We start from the raw sequence: 20,004 nt of genomic DNA, 5'->3' as shown, positions 1-20,004 counted from the left end.
ATAAAATTCTGAGTTCTGCTTTGGGTTTAATAAAGAGCTAATATTTTGTTTGTAACATTTCATTCATTTTAATTTCTGTCAAATATTCATACAAGAGAGCTGTCCTGCTTAAGCTATTGCAGGCAATAGCAGTGCTTTTATAGCCAAAATACTAAGAATTGTGCTCTAACAAAACTATTCCAATGTAGAAGTATTTATTTTAATATGCCTGAATAATGTTTTTTAGCATTTTCTTTACTCATTTAATCTTCGTTGATTTCATTGCTTCTTCCCTTTATATATTTTGCTGGCTTATTAAACTACTTCTCTGCCTACTATAAAGGATTTTTTTACTAGAACAGGAAGATATTCAGATTGTGAGATGTTCTAAGATATTAGGTAGATAAATAGCTTTCCAAAATGGCCATTTTCATATGAATATACGTGAAATGGTCAGGAATAAATTGTGATTGCATTGAACAAGAAGTTACTCTAGCTGGGTGTCTATTTGAAATTAATTTGTATGTTGAAACCTGTGTGAAAGAGTTGTCTGTTTGGTATATGAAAGAGTGGCCTATATGGTTTATTGGCAGCTGTATTTAAGAGACTAACTAGAAAACTGGATTACCATGTTAATAATGAAATCTAAATCACGTTCCAATGTTTTTCCCATGTCTAAATGTCTAAGGACTGTTCTTGTCATAAAACAGGATGATCTAATCCAACATATTTAATAATATCACAAAATTCAATATTTCATATATATATTTTTAGTATCATTTTAATCTTGTTTTCTTGTTTTATGATTTGATTTATCTCAAATTACAGTTGTTGTTCATGAGTCATCACCAACCATAGAAGGTTTCTACTCATGCTATTGCAGAAATTTATCCTATTTCAGTGCAAATCTAAATGTACATGAAACGTACAACTTTTCCACCTCCATTTACGAAATTGCTCATATTTTTTTATTTAGCTGGATGCACCTTAGCATAAAGAAACCTATTTTTGATCAAATTGAAGATGCACCTTTTTTTTTGCCTCAAAGGATTGTTACATTCTTTGGCCTGGCCTCTTATCCTTACATAATTGTGACTTTTTCAACTGAGCGCAGTAACATCTGTTTGGAAAAAAAAGGCATCCATTTGCAGATAGAAGAAGGCACAGAATCTTTTTCCCCCTTCTTTTAAAAGTGTCATAAAAATGGTTCATCACTATGACTGCTATAAAAATGTTTATATGGTATGAATTACCTGGAGTGGAGGGAAGCTTAGAGGATTTATGGTTCTTACCCTTTTATTACCCTCTGCCTGCAAGACTTCTTCTCCTGCTTTGGTTTCTCCTTTAGAGCTGTGAAGCCTTGTGGCTTAAGAGGTTTCAGTCTAGCAGCGTGGCCAAAATAACTGTATTTCCAAAATAACTGTATTTCTCTGCCCCTGTGAGTGCATTGCTGCTCCATTGTGATGTCATGAGTTGAGACTGTGCCATTTTCATGAGACAAGAAATGTGGGCAAAAGGGAGAATGATCCTGTTAAGGTCAGCCACACCTACCTGCGTTTTTGCTTCACCACCCTGCGCTCCTTGTTCCTCTTCAACAGAGTCTGGCTTCTGCTTTTATTTACTGGCTTTTGATGTGTTTTCTGCATGAAAGCCCTGTCACCCATTGTAGGTTGTTCATAGTTTTGGCAATTGAGTGTGTATGCTGGTATTTGTGTATCAGAAATGTATCAAACTGTTGTTGGAAACAGTTTATTCCAATGTAGCACTACAATTACAGATTTTAAAATATTTTAATAAGCACTGCAGTTTTTATCAGAAAATACTAAAATTGGTATTTTTGAATCCTTGCGAATAATCTCTGTTAATTTGTTTTATTTGAAAATGCTTACACTGGAGACAAGATGACTTGTTACTCATGTTGTCATAACATTATTGGCATGGAGGTGTCAACTTTCTAAAGCACTGGGTTTTTTCTTGTTTCTGATTAAGTACACACTGTACTTCTCCCTGCCTTGCCATAGATGTTCCCAAAATTCAGTTTTAGTAATAATCTGAACTAGACTTTCCCTTTAGTTTCTCAATTCTGAGTTTCTAGTCTGAGTAGCTCTGAAGTTGTTTCTATATTTCCAATTATGGACACAAAGAAAAAAAGTTTGGAGTCTGTTTGAAGATTTATAGTAGAGCGGAGGCATGCAAATAACTATGGTCCAGGGGAGAAATGTTAAATGGATCGGTTTGACCATATGTTTGAGAACTTACATCAAGGAACATCAACATGGGCAGCAATGTTTCATTTGAAAATTTGGGAAGGAGAAAGTAATCTGGTCTAAACTCCAAACTTGTGGTTTTGGGGTTTTTAATCTTTGTTTGGGTTTTTTATTTTGGGGGTGGGGGTTGGGTTGGTTTTAGTTTGCTTGTTTGTTTGGGGGGGGCAGGGGGAGGCAGGGAGTGGTGGTGGTGGTGTTTTTTTAATTTTTCTAGTGTGCCTCTGGTCATTAGGCTTGCTTTTTTCCTTCTATGTTGACTCCACATATTCTTCTGTAATTGCTAGGGAACATAGTATATTCTAATGAATATCCTATGTAAATTCTAATGAATATACTATGTCATGACTAATGTCAGTATGTATGTCTTGTGCACACACAAACACATATATATATATATATATACACACACACACTACTGGAGGTGTGCCTTTGCAGCTGATATTTTGACTAGTATCTCTTATGTATATTAAACTTGGATATTGTATTTATGAATTAATCAATATGGGGGCCAGGGATGGGGGAGAAAACCTTTTTCTAAGATTTTAAGAGTTCTAGCATTCTTTTAAAGTCAGCATATGTTGAATACAATGATTAATTTGCGTCTTTTTTGTTCTTTCTACATATTTAAAGTTCTTTGATTCCAACAGACTTTTACAAGTTCCTCCCTCGATTCCCTCTCTCTCTCCTTCTCTTCCCTCCTTCCTCTCTCCCTCCTCCCTCCTTTCTTCCCTCCTTCCCTCCTCCCTACCAAAATAGGAAGTGATTTCTCACAGATACTACAATAAAATAGTTGTCAATTGCCCTATGAAGAAGGGACAAGCTATTTGAAGTAGGATAGGGAGGACTCATTAAAAATGTCTATACAGAGAATGATAAGTGTTTTTAAAGGTGTAAGTGGTGGTATCCATTGCTTTAATTTTGACCATTTAATGTAGCTAATTAATTGTACGCCTTTTTCTTATTGCACATCTTGTTGTCTTTGTCATTTTTTGGTTGGTTTTGCTCTTTTATCTGCCTAGTCAAATTACAGTTAAGTTCAATTTTTTTTTTCTGTCATTGTCAAATTGATAAAACTACCTGATACTAAAAAATAAAGGAATGGGAATAGATGTGACAGTATTTACTCATTTGCATTTGAAGAAATACTACTTTGTATTTTAGTAGTGCTATGTTTTGTTTTCCTTTTGAAAGACAAAATTATTTACATTTCCAAAGGCTGGATTCTGCAGTCTATGTAACTCCTAATTTTCCATGTACTTTGACATCTGGGGGTATTCAAAGGGTTCTGGCAGCAGTCAGGGTGATGGCCTGTCCCAACAGAGCTAATAGTGGAAACCTATTGAATTATTTGGGTTTGGGATTTGATTGTGTGTGACTCCAGAGAGCTGAAATTTTGTTTCTAATTCAATTCTTGTTGCAAGTTGTACATATCTCTTTCTGATATAGTTGGAAGTAAAACAAATGGAGGCCTGTCTTAAAACTCTTTTAAAGGATTTATTTATTTTATCAATTCTATTTTTGTTCAATCGGGATTACTCTTCTTTCAGTGCAGCTCACCAGTAAATATGGTTATTTGATTTTGTAAGCAGGTTGGAAGGTACTATGGACTTTGAGGCTGTGATCCCACACTATATATGCAACTGAAATGCCTTTCTGACCTCATTGGGGAGGTTTGTGTTCACATGGACTCTTGAACGAGGCCTTTCAGTAGAACATATACCCAAGACAGGAATAAGGCAGGCATTACTATTGATCTGTAAGCAATCTGTCAAAAATTCTCTGATCAGGCTTTTTTACTATCTTGTCTTGAGTCCTTTTTTTAATGACATCTATTATCAGATTGAAATGGCGATTGAGACACTGCAAAAGTCTGATGGTCTGTCCACTCACAGAAGCTCTCTTCTCAACAGCCATGTAAGTTGTCTCTTCTTCACATACAGTCTCTCTTGCTTGTTCTGCATGCTTAGCCTGCCTCTAAATGTTTGTTTTATTTTATTACTACTTTTTGCTCTTAGCCTTCTCATCCTAGTTGCTTGTAATATTCTACTACATCTCTCATGGCTTTATTTTGTCAGATGAAATGTCTTTATGGTATATTGCAGAGTGTTACCTGTTTCCTATGCTCTACACCTGTTTTAAGACAAGTTAACACATTTGAATGTTTTGCGAAGTGTGAATGTCAAGATAACATTCAAATAATTCTAAATTAGCTGGCTTCTAACATTTTAAATAAAGTTGTCTACAAAACAAAGTCTGGGTACGCTATCTTAATTTGGGGCATGTGAAGAGAAAGAGAATTAAAACCCAGCATGCCAAAATAATATCTTTAGGTTATTTTTAGGTAATTCTCTGTTTATTATGAACATAGAGTTTATTATGAAATCACCTGCGTAAGAATCCTAAAGATTCTTATGATGTCCTGGGAAAAACAATGAAAGCATTCATGTAATTTAATGTACAGAAAAATGTCTTATGCAGCAGCCTTTTTATTTCTTCTTACTCTGCAAATCTTACAGTCAAGAACTTTCTATATATAAAGCTGAAAGATATCTGGGTAAAAATATGATCTACGAATATAGTGATAAATCCACTACATGTAACTTTAAATTAAAGGAAAAAGGCCCAAAGTTAATTTAAAACTTACTATATAAATAACAGTATTACTTTATAAGTTGCTAGTCTTTTTTGATTTTTTTTTCTGTTGGTATTTGTGGTTTTGTATTTTGTATTTTTGCCATGCTGATAAGTTTGTATTCATCTTACCTCTTTTTTCCTTCTAAGCTTTACTAATTACATAAGTTCAAATTCTTGTTTCACCAATGAAATTTAAATGTGACTTGTGGTCTTAATGTAAGAATATCATGGTGGAGGTTGTCCCTTAGAAATAAATTTTTAAATGTATGTTCTGGCAGGTTTGGAATTGGGCTTGGGATTTGTTATGTATGAGTCTGATTATGTCAAAGTCAAAACTAGAAATGTTGTGGAAATTTTAAGCAAAGTAGTTTGTTTTCTTCTTTAAAAAATGTCAAAATTGAAAGAGGAAAATGGTATTAGAAAGCATTATAGAAAATGTTACACAGAAGAACTTTCAGATTCCACCTTGTATGTTCATAAAATAATTGCTTTGAAGGACTATATTATTATCTAAGTAATAATAAATAGTATTAGACAGACAACATCAAAATTATTATTTGAACATACTTTTCAAAGGGATCATAGTTTTTTTTTGACAAAATGTCAGAAATTAAATTCCAAGTTAAGACTTGGAACACTCGAACTGTTGGTAAGTTTGTGTTTAATCCTATTATGAAGTAGGAATCTTGGTGTAAATGCAAGAAGAATTGCAAGTTAAGCTGCTATGTCCTAGTAAACCATGTTCTGCTCCTTCCTGGTGCTACATTCTGTTCACAATGTGTTCCTGAATAATGAGATTCACAACTAACTGTGAAAATTTATCATCATTTTTCTTTCTCGACTGTGGAGGCTTTTTCAGAATTTTTCTAATAGGGACATTTCTTTGTGAGAAAAAAAGTAATAATCCCTGTGTGTATTTTTGTGGCAATCAGTCTTTCCAAGCCTTGGTCATTTTGGAAGAAGTTAACTATCTCAATCAAACTTACTGATTGTTTTGTCTATATTTAAAGCAATGCTTATTATGTTTAAACTCAAGTAAGGACAGTATGGAGGAACTAATGGTTTGGCATTTATTCAAACAATTTACTTTAATAGACTTTAAAATGTAATTCCAATGTGTATGTTTAATTAGCTTTCTCTTGGCAAACAATATATTAATTTGTGGGAAAATAGTAGTTTGGAGATTGGGCTTCTTATTCTTCTATGAGATTTTCTAGGATTTTTTGGAAGGGGCCTAAATTCCTCAGTAATTTGTAATTTTTCTTCTGTTTTCTTTCTAAATTTGTTTATGCATGAGATTAACATTCAACTATTAATTTATTAATAAGTCATAAACATTGCAACATATATGGAGTTGCAGTCAATTTAACAGTTCTGACTCTATGTATTTCATAACTTTACCCAACTCACCTGTACACTATGGTCAGTACTATGAATTAAATAGCCAGGATTCAAACCTGAAAAGCTCAGTTGTAAAATTGTATTTCATCTTGATAGAAAAATATGGGGTTTGTAAGTTGCTTACGATAGTTCTATAATGTTTGTATATAATTTTCCTTTTAAACTCATATGTTAACTACACTTTTTCTTTCAGGCTATAATCTAGCAAGTAATGACTTCAAGCCTTTGCTACTAAGTAACTCCACCAAGGAACAAAAGTCCTTAGATTGTGCTTATCTTTTGATTTGAACTTTTTGATGTTGAATAGTGCAAGTTGCGATTTAAATAACATCAGACAGAAATTCATACAATTAAATGAAGTTCACTGAAATGATTCATAATAGGTTAGAAGCCATCTGGAGGAAAATACCTTTATTGCTACATATAGAATTTAACTGGAAAATAATTCAGGTTATCTTTGTCACTCTTTTGTGATTGACAAAGTTTTTGCCTTTGGGAAAAACAGATATACTTCACATTCCATGTGTGTTCTGATTAAATCATAGATTTAATAATATATAGTAATATATGACAGAAGTTATATAAGTTTATATAATATAAATATAGATGTAGGAATAGATTTTAAAGGTGAAATGGAACAGATGAAAGATACAACAGTGTAAGGCTCACTCAGACAGGCTTATGGCAGCTCAGTACTCAGATAAGTTTAATACATTCAGATAAAAATTAATGTTTGCAATTAGACCTTGTCTTCAGCTTTATTTCAAAATTACGTGCTCAGTTTGGAAGCAGTTGGGTGTGTGTGTGCTTGAGTGTGTTAAGGCTTTTAAAATTATAATTGATAACTAATACAAAGATGACCAACTGTACTTCTTCATTTTGTCTATTTCAAATGCAAAATTAGATGCAAACTAAGATACAAATTTTATGTCTTGTAGGCAATTACATCTTCGTTTTGTACAGTTTTCTAGAGCTTATGTTTAAGAAACACGGAAATGTATGGGTTTGCTTTCAATAAAAAGCAAATATGGAAATGTTATTTGATCTCAAAGTTTGTAGTAATATTTTTCCATTGTGTTGGTGAATTTTTCACTGTGAATAAAACATAGGGATAAATTCAATATTTGTTATCACCTATACTTTATTACATAACAGTTTTGTGAAAAAGCAAAGGTCAAATGTGAAACATTTAGTGGCTATTGCATAGTAAAATATTCACGTTCTTTGAATGGTAAGTTCCAGTGAATATTGATGGAATAGAATTTGTGCACTTCTCTAAGAGAAAAATTATTCTGAAAAGGAATAAATAACATACAGACCATGCATATCTTTTATTGTCACTTAATAATTTGTGTTTTGGTCATACTAACTACTGCTTTACTGATCTAAATTTAAAATTATTAGACATTTGTGTGAGTACCTAGCTCACCAGAGTACAAATTCGTAGCAACCTCCTTAGTATGCCATTTCACTGGATAATGAAATTAAATCCAGAGTTCTGGTAAGATCTGGTAAGATACAAACAAGTCTGAATATCCACACTATACTATTTTAGTATGAATAATTAAGAAAACAGAGAAATAAAATTTTAAAAAAGAAACTAAATAGCGAAAGGAGAATTTCAGGGAACTGAAACTATGGCAAGTACTGAGGAAAGATAAGTAAAATGTTAGCATATGAAAAACTAAACCAGTAGAATTTAGATTTAGTATCGTCAACCTACATGATTTTTTTAACTTTATTTTGCCATTCTCCTGTAATATGTAGGAGTATTAAATTGCCATTTTACTTTTTTTTTGTACAGTACTGGTAGCTAGAGATCTTTCATTAGCATGTGCTACTTGAAAAGTCCAATGATGTTGGATAAAAAGTCCTTCCTTGCATATGTCTAAAATTACATACCATAATTTTACATGAAAATATCAAAACTTTTTCAAGATTGTCACCCCATTCCTCCTGGAAGTCAAAGGCAAACAGGCTGCAAATGAAAGAGATTGTATCCCTAATGCTTTATAGGCATGCCAGTTATTTTTGGTGTTACCAAGGTTGCTCTGTGTTTATATGCAGTAGCTTTTTGTTATATGTATCTGAGAGTGAAAAACATCCCGTTCAGTTAAGCATCATCATGTTTTTAACATCAGGTAACGAAAAGCAGTATAGTATTCCAGTTTTAGAAACACATTAACCAGCTATATGCTTTCTGCAATTTATGTGAATTACATTAATGATTACTTTATTTCTTTGCGGTGCTAACAGTTTGTCTCAAAGCCATGGGTACCTTTATCAAGTATTGGTACTGAATTAAAAATACTTCAAGAAGTGGGTACTTATTGAAGGTCACAAGTACAATGAGATCTTAAAGCACTATGGTGTAACTACCATTTAAGGAAACCTCAAAGAAGGAAGTAATTGTTTAATAGACCTGAAGAGTGGTTTTAAAACTGTTGTAAGTTAATGTTGCATGGCTAAGAATCTTTAAATAAAGTAATAATGTGGGATTTTTCTGTTTTGCATTAGCTTCAATGGCTTTTAGACAACTATGAAACTGCAGAAGGAGTGAGCCTTCCAAGAAGTACCCTTTACAACCATTACTTACGACATTGTCAGGAACACAAGTTGGATCCAGTCAATGCTGCCTCCTTTGGAAAACTTATACGGTCAATCTTCATGGGATTACGGACCAGAAGACTTGGAACTAGGTTTGTGTTGATGAAATCCTGAATGGTAACAGAAAATACATGTAATAATTATGAGTAAGAAACTTGTCTGCTAGTCAAACAAGAAATAAAACCTGTTTGTAAATATTAGTGTTTTTCTGTCTGTTCTATCTCTGAAGCAGTTTTATGCATTTCCAGATGTTATTATACTATTACTTCTTTGATTTTGACTGCTTGTGTGTTTACCTTTTGATAAATACACTGCAGATTTTTATCAGTGCAAATAAAATGTAGTCGCTTGTTTGGAAATTACTAAAGATCTGTGTTTCTCCATTACTACATAAGTTGTATTTATTTGTGTTTCATTTTTCTCACTCAAGTGGATTACAAGTTAAAATGCTGGATATTACTTACTTAAGATAGTGAATTGATTTCCCAAAGGTGGAAAAATGACACCCATGCAAACCATGTATGACTGGACAGTCAGGGCTGATTTGTGGGTATTATTTTCTGGTATTGTCAGGTAAATATAATGTAGATGCATAAAACCAGTTGTACTATTCTTTTAATTCTTACTCTTTCATAAAGGGGGAACTCCAAATATCATTATTATGGGATCCGTGTCAAGCCAGACTCTCCTCTTAATCGATTGCAAGAGGACATGCAATATATGGCTATGAGACAACAGCCCATGCAGCAGAAGCAGAGGTAAAGTGTGGAATGAACATGGGTATTTATTAATATTTCTAGTTCATAAAGCTTTTACTTTTCCTTACAAGAAAAATTTTCTGCTGGGGAAAAAAGTTTGCTAGATACTCCATTGATATCAATGAACTAGGTAATAAATTTGCAAACAGTAATAATAATTATAGAGTTATGATATGAACAGACTCTTAGCTATCTTGAGTTTGCATCTCACAAGCCGAAGAAAAGCAGTAAGAACTTAAATTTCAAATTTTGCACTTTGTTTTCATTACTGTATCATTTTACATGCAAGCTTCTATAAGGGAGCTTATAATTTAAGTTCAATTGGATATTTTTCCTCTCACTGCGAAGAGTTAATGTGACCATAAGTATTTCCCTGTAACCTGATTAAAATGTTTTCCCTCAGCATCTGTTGTTCCTGAGGACCCTGGGAAGGCTTGGAAACATTTAATAGCAGTGGCACAGTGACCACAAAGGGCTACATTGGTGGTGAAAGACTGTGAATATGTGTACAAGAAATTTACCTTGTACAGAAAATTTCAGGGAAAAAAATTCAAATCAGTGTATTTATTTGAAACAAATTTTATTTGCCTGATGTTACCAGGCTTCCATATTGCTCTAAAGTGACATGTCTTAAGATGTTTAATTTCATGAAACTTTCACAATTTACAGACTTTTATAATTGATCCTTGAAGAATGTATTTTGTCTCTGCTCTGAATGCCATCAAACATATTAGCAATATTGGATAGGCTACAAAAAATTTCAGAATGAAGATGTTTATCCCACAGTATATAGCAAATTTTCATTGGAAAATGGAAATGCGTGAGTCACTATTACTATAAATTATTCATGATTACCTAACCCAGAAAACTGAAATATTTTCTAATAGAAACAGGGATTTTTAAAGCCAAGTGTGATGATTCCAGAATATTTGGAAAATGCTAATTGTAATAACAATTGTAGAAAAATATTTAACAAATAAATTAAGTTACTCCATAATCTAAGCTGTATACTTAAATACAGCCACTCTATCATGCAGCAGTCACAATCTTTGGTCCATTCTTCTTTCCTTGTAGCCTTGCTTTTTAGTTTTAGGGTAGTCTTTGGCCATACAATGTCAGGCATTATTTTACGTTCTTGGAATAAAATTGTCTCTGCATTTTCCTTGATTAATTTTAATCGAAAGTGAAATATGCTTGTGTTTTGTAGCCCTCAGAAGTTAGGGCCTTGGGGAAAGAAAGAAATGCTCGGTGTAAAAATAGCTTTCAGTGCACAATTTTAAAATGAATGTGTATGTTTAAAGTAAGATTTCTTCCATGTTTACAGAACCTGCTTAGTATCTAATTTCAATGTCTGCTATATGTCTGTTTGTATTTTCATCGTAATTGAAGAATTCTAGCAGGACTTACTAAGAAATAACTAAAGGACCTGAATATTGTAATTTGCAGGGAAACCACTCTTTCTTCATCTTTATCAATATTTCTGATGTTTCTTTTGTCCTTTAAATCTGAGGTCAACACACTTTTTTTTCCCATTTAGACTAATTCTACCACCTCTATCAGACACAACTAATGGGATAAATACTTCTAGTTCTTTTAGACAAAGGCTGTAGACTGAGTGTGTGCTACAGATGATTTATCTTCCTTCCTTTTCTTACTATCTCCATATATTTAAGTGGTTATGTAATTATATCAGTTTTGGATCAAACGTGGGCATAACTAACAGTGAACGGATGTCAGACAGGAAGAAATAAAGTAATACCCAACTCAGATATTATGAACAGTTTCAGTCTGGCATTAAACACCACTTCAAAGTACAATCTTGCTATATATAGATCTTTTAAAAAAGACGCTTGAGTTTATGGACAGCAGAGAAAGTATGCGCTTTTATAGTGGTATTCTTTTTTGAAGATAGAGAGCAAGGTATCATACTTCAACAAATGATGATTTTGGTAAAACTGCTCTGCAAGTTTGTTGATACACAGTGATTGTAAAATGGTATCGAGGGAACTTTCATGATAAACTATTAAACAGCTTCCTAATGGAATACTTAAGAAAAAAAATCATAGTGTTTCTCTTCCACAAGTGTAGATACGTTGTGTGTGGTGCAGTTATGATGCTGAAATGATTGTGGCTTTTAAAAAAAAAAAAAAAGGAAGTTCTATTCAGGCTTCTAGATTAGGTTTATCTAAACAATGCTTATTGAACTGACAAAAGGTGGTTTAGAAGCATAAATGTGAGGTTTGCATTCCTCAAATTTCTTTGCAGTTTTACCATGTTTGATATCAGATAACCATGCTTTTATTGAAATGTGGCCTCCACATTGTTTTTGAGACTTCATGATGTTACTAGGTATACTAGGAAGCATTTTTATTTTTTTCAAACACTAGGAAGCAATTAATACAAATTTGATCTACATGCCAAAACTCTCTGATAGCATCCGGAAGCTTCTCTGTTATTTCTTTTCTACTTGCAGGTTTTGCAGCTTCAAGGATATATTTTTTAAAGTATTTGAGTATTTTCACTTTTCTTAAAATTAACAGCTTTAGTATGTGTTGCTTGTGGTGTTCCAAGCTGTTTGAATCAACTTTTGCATTCTGCCAATTTTAAAAGTTTATTTTGTCTCCTAGGAGCATTTGTGGCAGCATTTTATTTCCATACAGCAGCAAAATACTTTAATACACTTTACATATTGTTATGCATAAGATCACGTTGTATAGTTTAGTACATTATCTCACTTGTCAGAAATGTCAGTGAACTCCTAGTGATAAATCACAGTGATAATCACAAAATTAAAAATAAAAGTAAAATGAAAGTTAATCCTTAGAATCATAGAATCATAGAACATTAGAGGTTGGAAGTGACCTCCAGAGATCAAGTCCAACCCTCCTGCCAAAGCAGGATCAACTGGCGTAGTCCACACAGGAAAGCATCCAGGTGGGTTTTGAAAGTGTCCAGAAAAGGAGACTCCGCCACCTCTCTGGGCAGCCTGTTCCAGTGCACCATCCCTCTCACTGTAAAGAAGTTTCTCCTCATGTTGAGGTGAAACCTTCTGTGTTCAAATTTGTATCCATTGTTCCTTGTCTAAGACAGAGCTTAGTTCCATTTCTTTCTAGAATGCCTACAGCTTGTTTTCAGCAAGCCAGAAGGATAGAAATCTTAATTTTATAGAAAAAGAGAGAATATTATAAATTATATTACAATTGGATTTTTAAGAAAAATACTAAATTCTAAGAATAAAATCCAAATACTGGCACCATGGTAACAGTAAGAGCAAACAACAAAATCTACAGAAAAATGTCACTGAAAAAGCATGTGGGTTTTGTCTGTTGATCCATTTTGGCTTCTCATAGTTCTGGGATTTTTCAGGTTGTTTCTTCCCTACTGATTTCATATATGTATTTCAAACCAAGCAGGCATCATAATATAATTCCTCTTTCTGCTTTATTTTATTTATGATTATGGATTGTATATTTCATTAATGAATAGGGATTAGTTTTAGTCAGGAAATTAATAATCTGTTCTGCAGTGAGAGAGGAAGTTCCTGTTAATGGAATTGTGTCACAATCTACGGAAGTCAGTGAGGTTGTATTCTAAATTAACTGCAAAGTGAGACCAGTGTATCATTCATTGTAATTTCTGAATTACCTGATTCCATGTCTTGATTTCAGTGGTGTGGATTGTTTAGGTTTTCTGGTTGCTTGGTTGGTTTGTTTTGTTTTGGTTGTTGTTTTGGGGTTTTTTCCATATCTTTGCATAGATTGAAAAAATGTCTGCTGTTGCCTAAAGATTTTGCAAACTTCTAGTGTTTATAGTAACCTATATAAAATTAAAATAGTGTCCTTTCTGGATAAAGTACCATTAGAAAGCAGTAATATTCATGTATGGTCAGTTACTATTTTCTGTTCCCAGTTATGTACCAATTTAAAAGAAAAGAGTGAAAGACAAAATAAGGTACAAGTGAGTAAAACAGGAAAACAGAGGAAAAGTCTAGATAATCTTAGAAAATACAACTCTTACCAATTAGGCAATTGTAACTATTTTTCCCCTGCACCAAAAAATGGCATGAATTGAAAGAATTCTGGAGAGCTGTTTGATAAGCACTCTGTGTTTATTTTTCATCTGAAGGTCCTGGGGGAAAAAAATTCTTTCTTTTTTGATTTAATTTTGCAAGTTACTTTTTTAATGCTGTAAAAACTGGCTAACTTCTGTGACGAGTTACCTGTCACAGTGCCAGAATTAAGATTTTTGCCCAGCAGATTTTATGTAAAGCACAGTGGAGTACATAGGTGGATAATCCTGATTCCTAGCATCAGAGGATTAAGTTGGCTTTTATACTTTAATTATAAGGTTTTTCACATAACTGAAAATCTCATATTTTTACATATTCAAAACACTTTGAAAGTGTGTTTTCTGCCTGTCTTTTGTTGTTGTATATTTGGATTCATGTCAGGTATGCCTAAAATATTGAATCAATACTTTGGATGGAAAACTTCAGTGAGAAAAACCTAAGTAATTACGAAGACAATGCTGGTTTATGTGTGCTGGAAACAAACTGAAATGTTCCCAACCGATTAATCTGTCTCTCAAAAGCAATGCATTGTGAAAATTCTTGTCAAATTCCTGAAGCTAGCATGGAGTTTTACAGTCTGCACAACAATGCCAGTTAGAATGATGTTTAAAACACACTTGGTTTAGCTTTGGGGCTTCTCTTATATTCTTTTCCAGTAGCTACAATTCTTTTTCAAAAGTGCAAAGTGTCTGAGATGGTACCATTAAAACCTGGGGCAGTAAATGCCCTGGGGACCTTCAGCTTGTCAGATGTGATTGTTGAGACAGCACTTAACCACCCACACCAACATTCCTATTTGTACCATTGTGATTTTTTTCCTTTATAAAAAAGATTCTGAGAATTGACCACTGAAGGGTTTAGGTTTTCAAGTAGCTTTCTCAAGCCTTCTATGCTTATGTTGGATTTGAAAGTCTTTCATTATTCTCAGACAGTAATGTTGCTTTTGCTTAACATAATGAAATACTATTTTTGAATAGTTATTGTGAAGTCAAGGTATTTGGAAAGGGAAGGATTTGATTCCTTTTGGTGTAAATGAGTTAGTCTCTTCATATGCTCTTCCTAAGCTAAATTCCACAAGATATTGGTGGTATTGCTGTAACATCACCTTTATGAATTTTGTACTGCTTTGTCTAGCTTCACTTAGGAATTGTTTCTATTGCTAATGTAAAAAATAAATAAAAATATATAAATTAGTTTGTTACTTTTACTCCAAATTTTATTTTGAGATGGAGAAGTCAAAGCAAACATAGATTGTATCATCTCATCTATGAAGAAGTGGACAGAAAGGATAATTTTGTACTTGATATTTTTGTAGGTATAAGCCCATGCAGAAAGTGGATGGAGTTGCAGATGGCTTCACAGGAAGTGGTCAACAGACAGGCACATCTGTTGAACAAACTGTAATTGCCCAAAGTCAACATCATCAACAGTTTTTAGGTATGAGAGCAGGTTTTATACTGCTGTTTAAATAAATAAGATGAACTTCATTATAACTTTGAATATCAAATCACACTAGTACAGCAGTTGTTTCTAAAGTAATCATGCGATCTTTAAAATTCTTAGAATAAGGCACTTAAGTTACATGTACTGTGTGTGAGCTTTATGTGATATGTAATATGCACCATATAACTATAAAAGGAAACCCTGCAAATTCTCTATTTGAGCGATAAACTCACTATTATATAAATCACAATGCCGTTGCTGTACAAACTTCTATTAGACGCAGAACTTGAAACTCCTGTGATGAAAGTTCCCTGCTGTTGCATTGCTATCGGACATTAGCTATACTGCTCTGAAAGTGTGCTGCAGTGTTACAAGTGGAAATAGTGAATTGTTTCAATTAGAAACCCCAAATTAAAAGACATCCAAGTCATGGATTCATTGATCCATCTAAGCCTGTATTCTTAGTGTAAGAAACAAGTGGTAATTTACTTAATCATTTATGTAGAAAGACTCTTTGGTTCTGTTATTACAGAAGATTCACAATTATCTGGTTGGAATTTTCAAGCCCCAAATCCTTTGTCTAAATTTTGCTGTTATTGAAATCATTGAGAACATAATGGTAGCACTAAATTGTTTTGAATCTTTCTTTCCAGGTACTTTCACTCCAGGATTTTTCTCTTATATCAGCTTATCTCTTGGAAATGTTTATAACAAATTGTGAAAACACACTTTGCTTGATTTGATAGTCTGTGAAATTTCAAATAAACATGTATATTGAATCTGCTAAGCCCCATCATACCCTGCTACATAGAAACTCTTCAGCTGAACAAGAAAAAAACTCTTCAAGGATTAATCTTTCCTACACTGACATACATATTTTCCTTCATACTGTAATATTCTGAAAAATGTGTATTAGCTTTTTTATATAGGTGTAGTATGTGCATGACATATTTTTAACATCTTCAAGAATAGTTTTGTTGGGGTTTTTTGATGAAAAATACTGGCTGAATTTGTTTACAGGTCTGAAAGACTTTTCTCTTTGAATATTATGACCTTTTGGAATTGATTTATTTGTATCATCCTTAAATAGTTTCTTTATCATTCTGTAACTGGCACTGTTCACAATAGTCCTCTTTCATTATGTTGTCATGGAAACAGATGCATCTCGAGTACTTCCAGAGTTTGGAGAAGTTGAAATATCTTCTCTGCCAGATGGTACTACCTTTGAGGACATCAAATCACTTCAGAGTCTTTATCGAGAGCACTGTGAGGTATTTCCTATAAAACATTTTTAAAGTTCATGACTTCTAGTCAAGTACAGGATTACAGTACAAGAGTGTAATGCCAAATATATTGCAGCCATGTTAGTGTTACATGACTTTCCCCCAGGATATTTTGATTATTTCATTGGAAAAGACATTAGTAAAGAGCTTTTTGCTGGAGGCTCTGCTCTACAGGGGGAAAAGAGTAATATGTAATATATAATATACACTGAGAATGAAATGTAGCCATGTATATGTTTTCAGAATGTTAGAGAAACTAGACTTCAGATTGTACAGACAGGTCTTTGGATTAGTCAATAAGAAATGTTAATCAGGCTAAATAATAGCTGTTTTTTTTTCTATTAAAAGCCATAACTTCCCATTTTAAAGAAACATTGAGACATTTATCCTATGTTTGATACTGAGCAATGTCTTTTAAAATTATCTTTGAATGTGTTTTCAAACCTCTACTGAATTGTGAAAATGAATAAACTAACAGGTTTCCTTTGTGTTTGTGGTAGTATTAGGTATTTTCTTGGGGTGAATTCCCCTGATGCTTACCTGTCTGCACTCTTTATAGTGGATAATTTATGGATATCCAGCATATTAAAACAGATAATATTTCTAACTTGGAAATACACAGTTTGCCTTTACTCCATTAGGTGATGAGGGAAAAACAGCAACAGGTCTAGCTGGAGCTGGGGGAAGCTGGACAGGAGACAATCTGTACTTGTGTTTCGTTTTTTAGGCAATACTGGATGTGGTTGTGAATCTTCAGTTCAGCCTGATAGAAAAGTTGTGGCAAACTTTCTGGCGCTATTCTCCCTCTGCTCCACCTGATGGCACTACTATTACCGAACCAAGGTCAGCAAACTTTTTTTAATGTTGATAATACAGCACAAATGTCAAAGAAAAAAAACAGCTTACAAGTTTTACATTCACAGTACTAATGTCTTTTGAAATTATAGATTTTCAAAATAAATTTCTGTTGTCTAATAGTTTTGTATAGGCTGGGTGTATACCAAATTGCAGTCTTGAAACTATTAATGTTGCTCATTTTTTTCCTTTGCTTGGAAAACTGCAGTAAAGGTATCTTTCTCCAGTAGGCTATCCATTTTTTTTAAGCCTAGAGGATCATTCATACCTCTGCATTAATTTGTGAGCTGTAGCAGGACTATGGAGGCATTTTTAAAATCCACGTCGATGTGACAGTTTGTAAAGAAATTCTGCTGAGTGTAGTTGAGACATCTGTGACATCTTTATAGTAGATTTTAACACCCACTGCAGGTTTTTACCTACTGCAAATGTCTTATCAGTTATTTAATTTGCTACATTTTTTTCACACCAGCAATCTGAGTGAAATAGAAAGCCGACTTCCAAAAGCAAAGCTGATTACTCTGTGCAAGAATGAGTCTATTCTGAAATGGATGTGTAACTGTGACCATGTGATGTACCAGGCTTTGGTGGAGATTCTCATTCCTGACGTCCTTAGACCTATTCCTAGTAAGTTGAACTCCTGAAACGTTTAAGAATTTTTATGCATGTGTTGGTAGTAGTGGTTTGGTGCCTCACAGGGCAGCTTTAGGAATAACTTTGAAAGTTAGCAAAGTATTTTATATCTTTTATCCTTAATTTTATTGTGTAGGACATTGTGCTGAGAGTTGATGTGTGCTTTGTATTTTAAAAGCAATGGGATTTTAATGCAGTTGGAAGATCTAGTTTTCAATATTGTTATGTTGAATATATTGAATATTGAATATTATTATGTTATAGTTTCATATTGAAAATACTTATTTCTCTGCATGTTCTATTTTAATGTGGAAGTGATTTCCTTTTGCCCTGGCTGTAGACTACCCAATAGACTTAGACATCTAAGTCCTGTGTCCCTGAGCCTGTGTGCACTAATGTCAATCAGTCCTTCCATTAAATTCAGTAGTTTTTAGTTTAGACATTATGTATTAATCCTTTATTAGTCTGAAGAATAAATATATTTATGATCTTTGTGAATCCATTATTGGGTGGTTAGTCATTTATTCCTTATCAGTGGCTACTGGAATAAATGTTGATGACTATTAAAGCAATAACGGAAATAACTCAGGGATTTTTTAGTCCAATTTATTATTCCAGTCTACTAGTCTTTTTTTCATATCTGATGCATGAATGAGTCAGTAACTATCTGGCCATTCAACCATTACCAGGAGTGCAGCTTTCTTTCCAAAGTTAATTTTACTAGAATCCATCGTTGCTCCAGCAATGTATTTTTGTGGATAATTTTAGTACAAAATATATTTATTTGGAAAAGGTTGGACTTTTTTACAAGCATTGTGTCACTTACGCTGTTCTAAATGTTATAAAGAGATGATGTTAGCAACCTACTGTAAAATCCTTGTGTAATGCCTACATAATACATGCTTTCCATGAAAAGAAACAATAGTCACTTTATAAAACTGGATTGATGTATTTTTAAAAAATAAGGGCCTTAAGTAGCTTTGCAGCTAACAAAACTATTCTGTCATGCTGTGAACACCTCTTTCCTATAGTGACTGCAGCAGTAATGAGCATTACAGAAGAATGTTTAAAGGTACTGCCTTGCAGAAAAGTTTTGTTGAGTTTTTCCTTGGCAATTAAATAAAATCAGCTTTTAGTAGGTTGCATATGAAATAACAAAGAATTTTGGAACTGGAAATGTATGATACCTGAAGGTCAGATATTTACAAGGCAATTTCTTGGTGGAGACTGACATAATTTAACTTTTCATCTATGTAACAGAACAAAAAAAAATGTTTTTTCAAATACATGCAATTATTGATAACCACTAGTTGTATAAATTACTTTGCAGTGGTTTATAGTTGATATTCTACTTCACTATCTAATGACAATGCAAGTAGATACGATATTAATTTTAAGGTAATATAACGTGTGATGAAGGAATAGGCAATGATAAACCCCACACACAAATTTAATTGCAGCATTTAATAGGTTGAATTAAAACCTCACTTTTCCAAAAGCATGGTATTTTCTGAATCAAAAGGTGGTACAGATATCATTTTTCCTCAAACCTGCTTTTAACCTTTCTTTTCACTTGCTTCTCCTGCACAGCCTGTCAGTCTCTGAAGACGTTTTTATACCTCCTTAGCTTGTGGTGTCTTCCTTCCTTGTTCTTCAAGATGCATGGGACATTGCCACTACAGGGTTTTGAGAAATGGGACACAATCATTTCAAATCAGCAGCTACAGGCGTGATGTCCTTTTCATGCTATTTCTTCTTTTCTAGAATTAACCAGTCACATCTGAATAATTGATACCTACAGTGTTTGACATTCCTGATTTTTCAATCATTATCAGACTTGATGCAAACACATCATCTGATCCCAGGATAAACTCATCCCAAGAGGCTTCTGCCTCTGTTTTGTGAACAGTCCGGAGGTTTTCTGCCTAGATGTTCGCCCACTGAGCCACCTTTGAAAGACAGCTAGTGTGTTTTTGTATTTTCTTATTTTGTCTTTAGGACCAACTAACTAAATAGCTTTTTCTAGTCAGTTTTCCTGTAATGATGGTCTATAAAAACTCTCGCTTCACTGTTAA

At 33.4% G+C, this 20,004-nt stretch overlaps 1 protein-coding gene across 1 annotated transcript in view; it reads left to right on the top strand.

Annotated features, from left to right (window-relative positions):
- The window catches only part of RFX3 (regulatory factor X3), a 51,764-nt gene that overhangs the window by 20,787 nt on the left and 10,973 nt on the right, over positions 1-20,004 (top strand). The window contains exons 4-10 of the mRNA XM_054397484.1: positions 4,086-4,160; positions 8,799-8,980; positions 9,527-9,646; positions 15,031-15,152; positions 16,317-16,429; positions 17,169-17,284; positions 17,769-17,923. Coding sequence (XP_054253459.1) covers positions 4,086-4,160; positions 8,799-8,980; positions 9,527-9,646; positions 15,031-15,152; positions 16,317-16,429; positions 17,169-17,284; positions 17,769-17,923 — 883 coding nt within the window. The remainder of the gene's footprint in view (positions 1-4,085; positions 4,161-8,798; positions 8,981-9,526; positions 9,647-15,030; positions 15,153-16,316; positions 16,430-17,168; positions 17,285-17,768; positions 17,924-20,004) is intronic.

The sequence above is a fragment of the Indicator indicator genome, chromosome Z (genome assembly GCF_027791375.1).
Source record: "Indicator indicator isolate 239-I01 chromosome Z, UM_Iind_1.1, whole genome shotgun sequence".
Taxonomy (NCBI): Eukaryota; Metazoa; Chordata; class Aves; order Piciformes; family Indicatoridae; genus Indicator; species Indicator indicator.
This window is presented reverse-complemented; position numbering and strand designations above follow the sequence as displayed.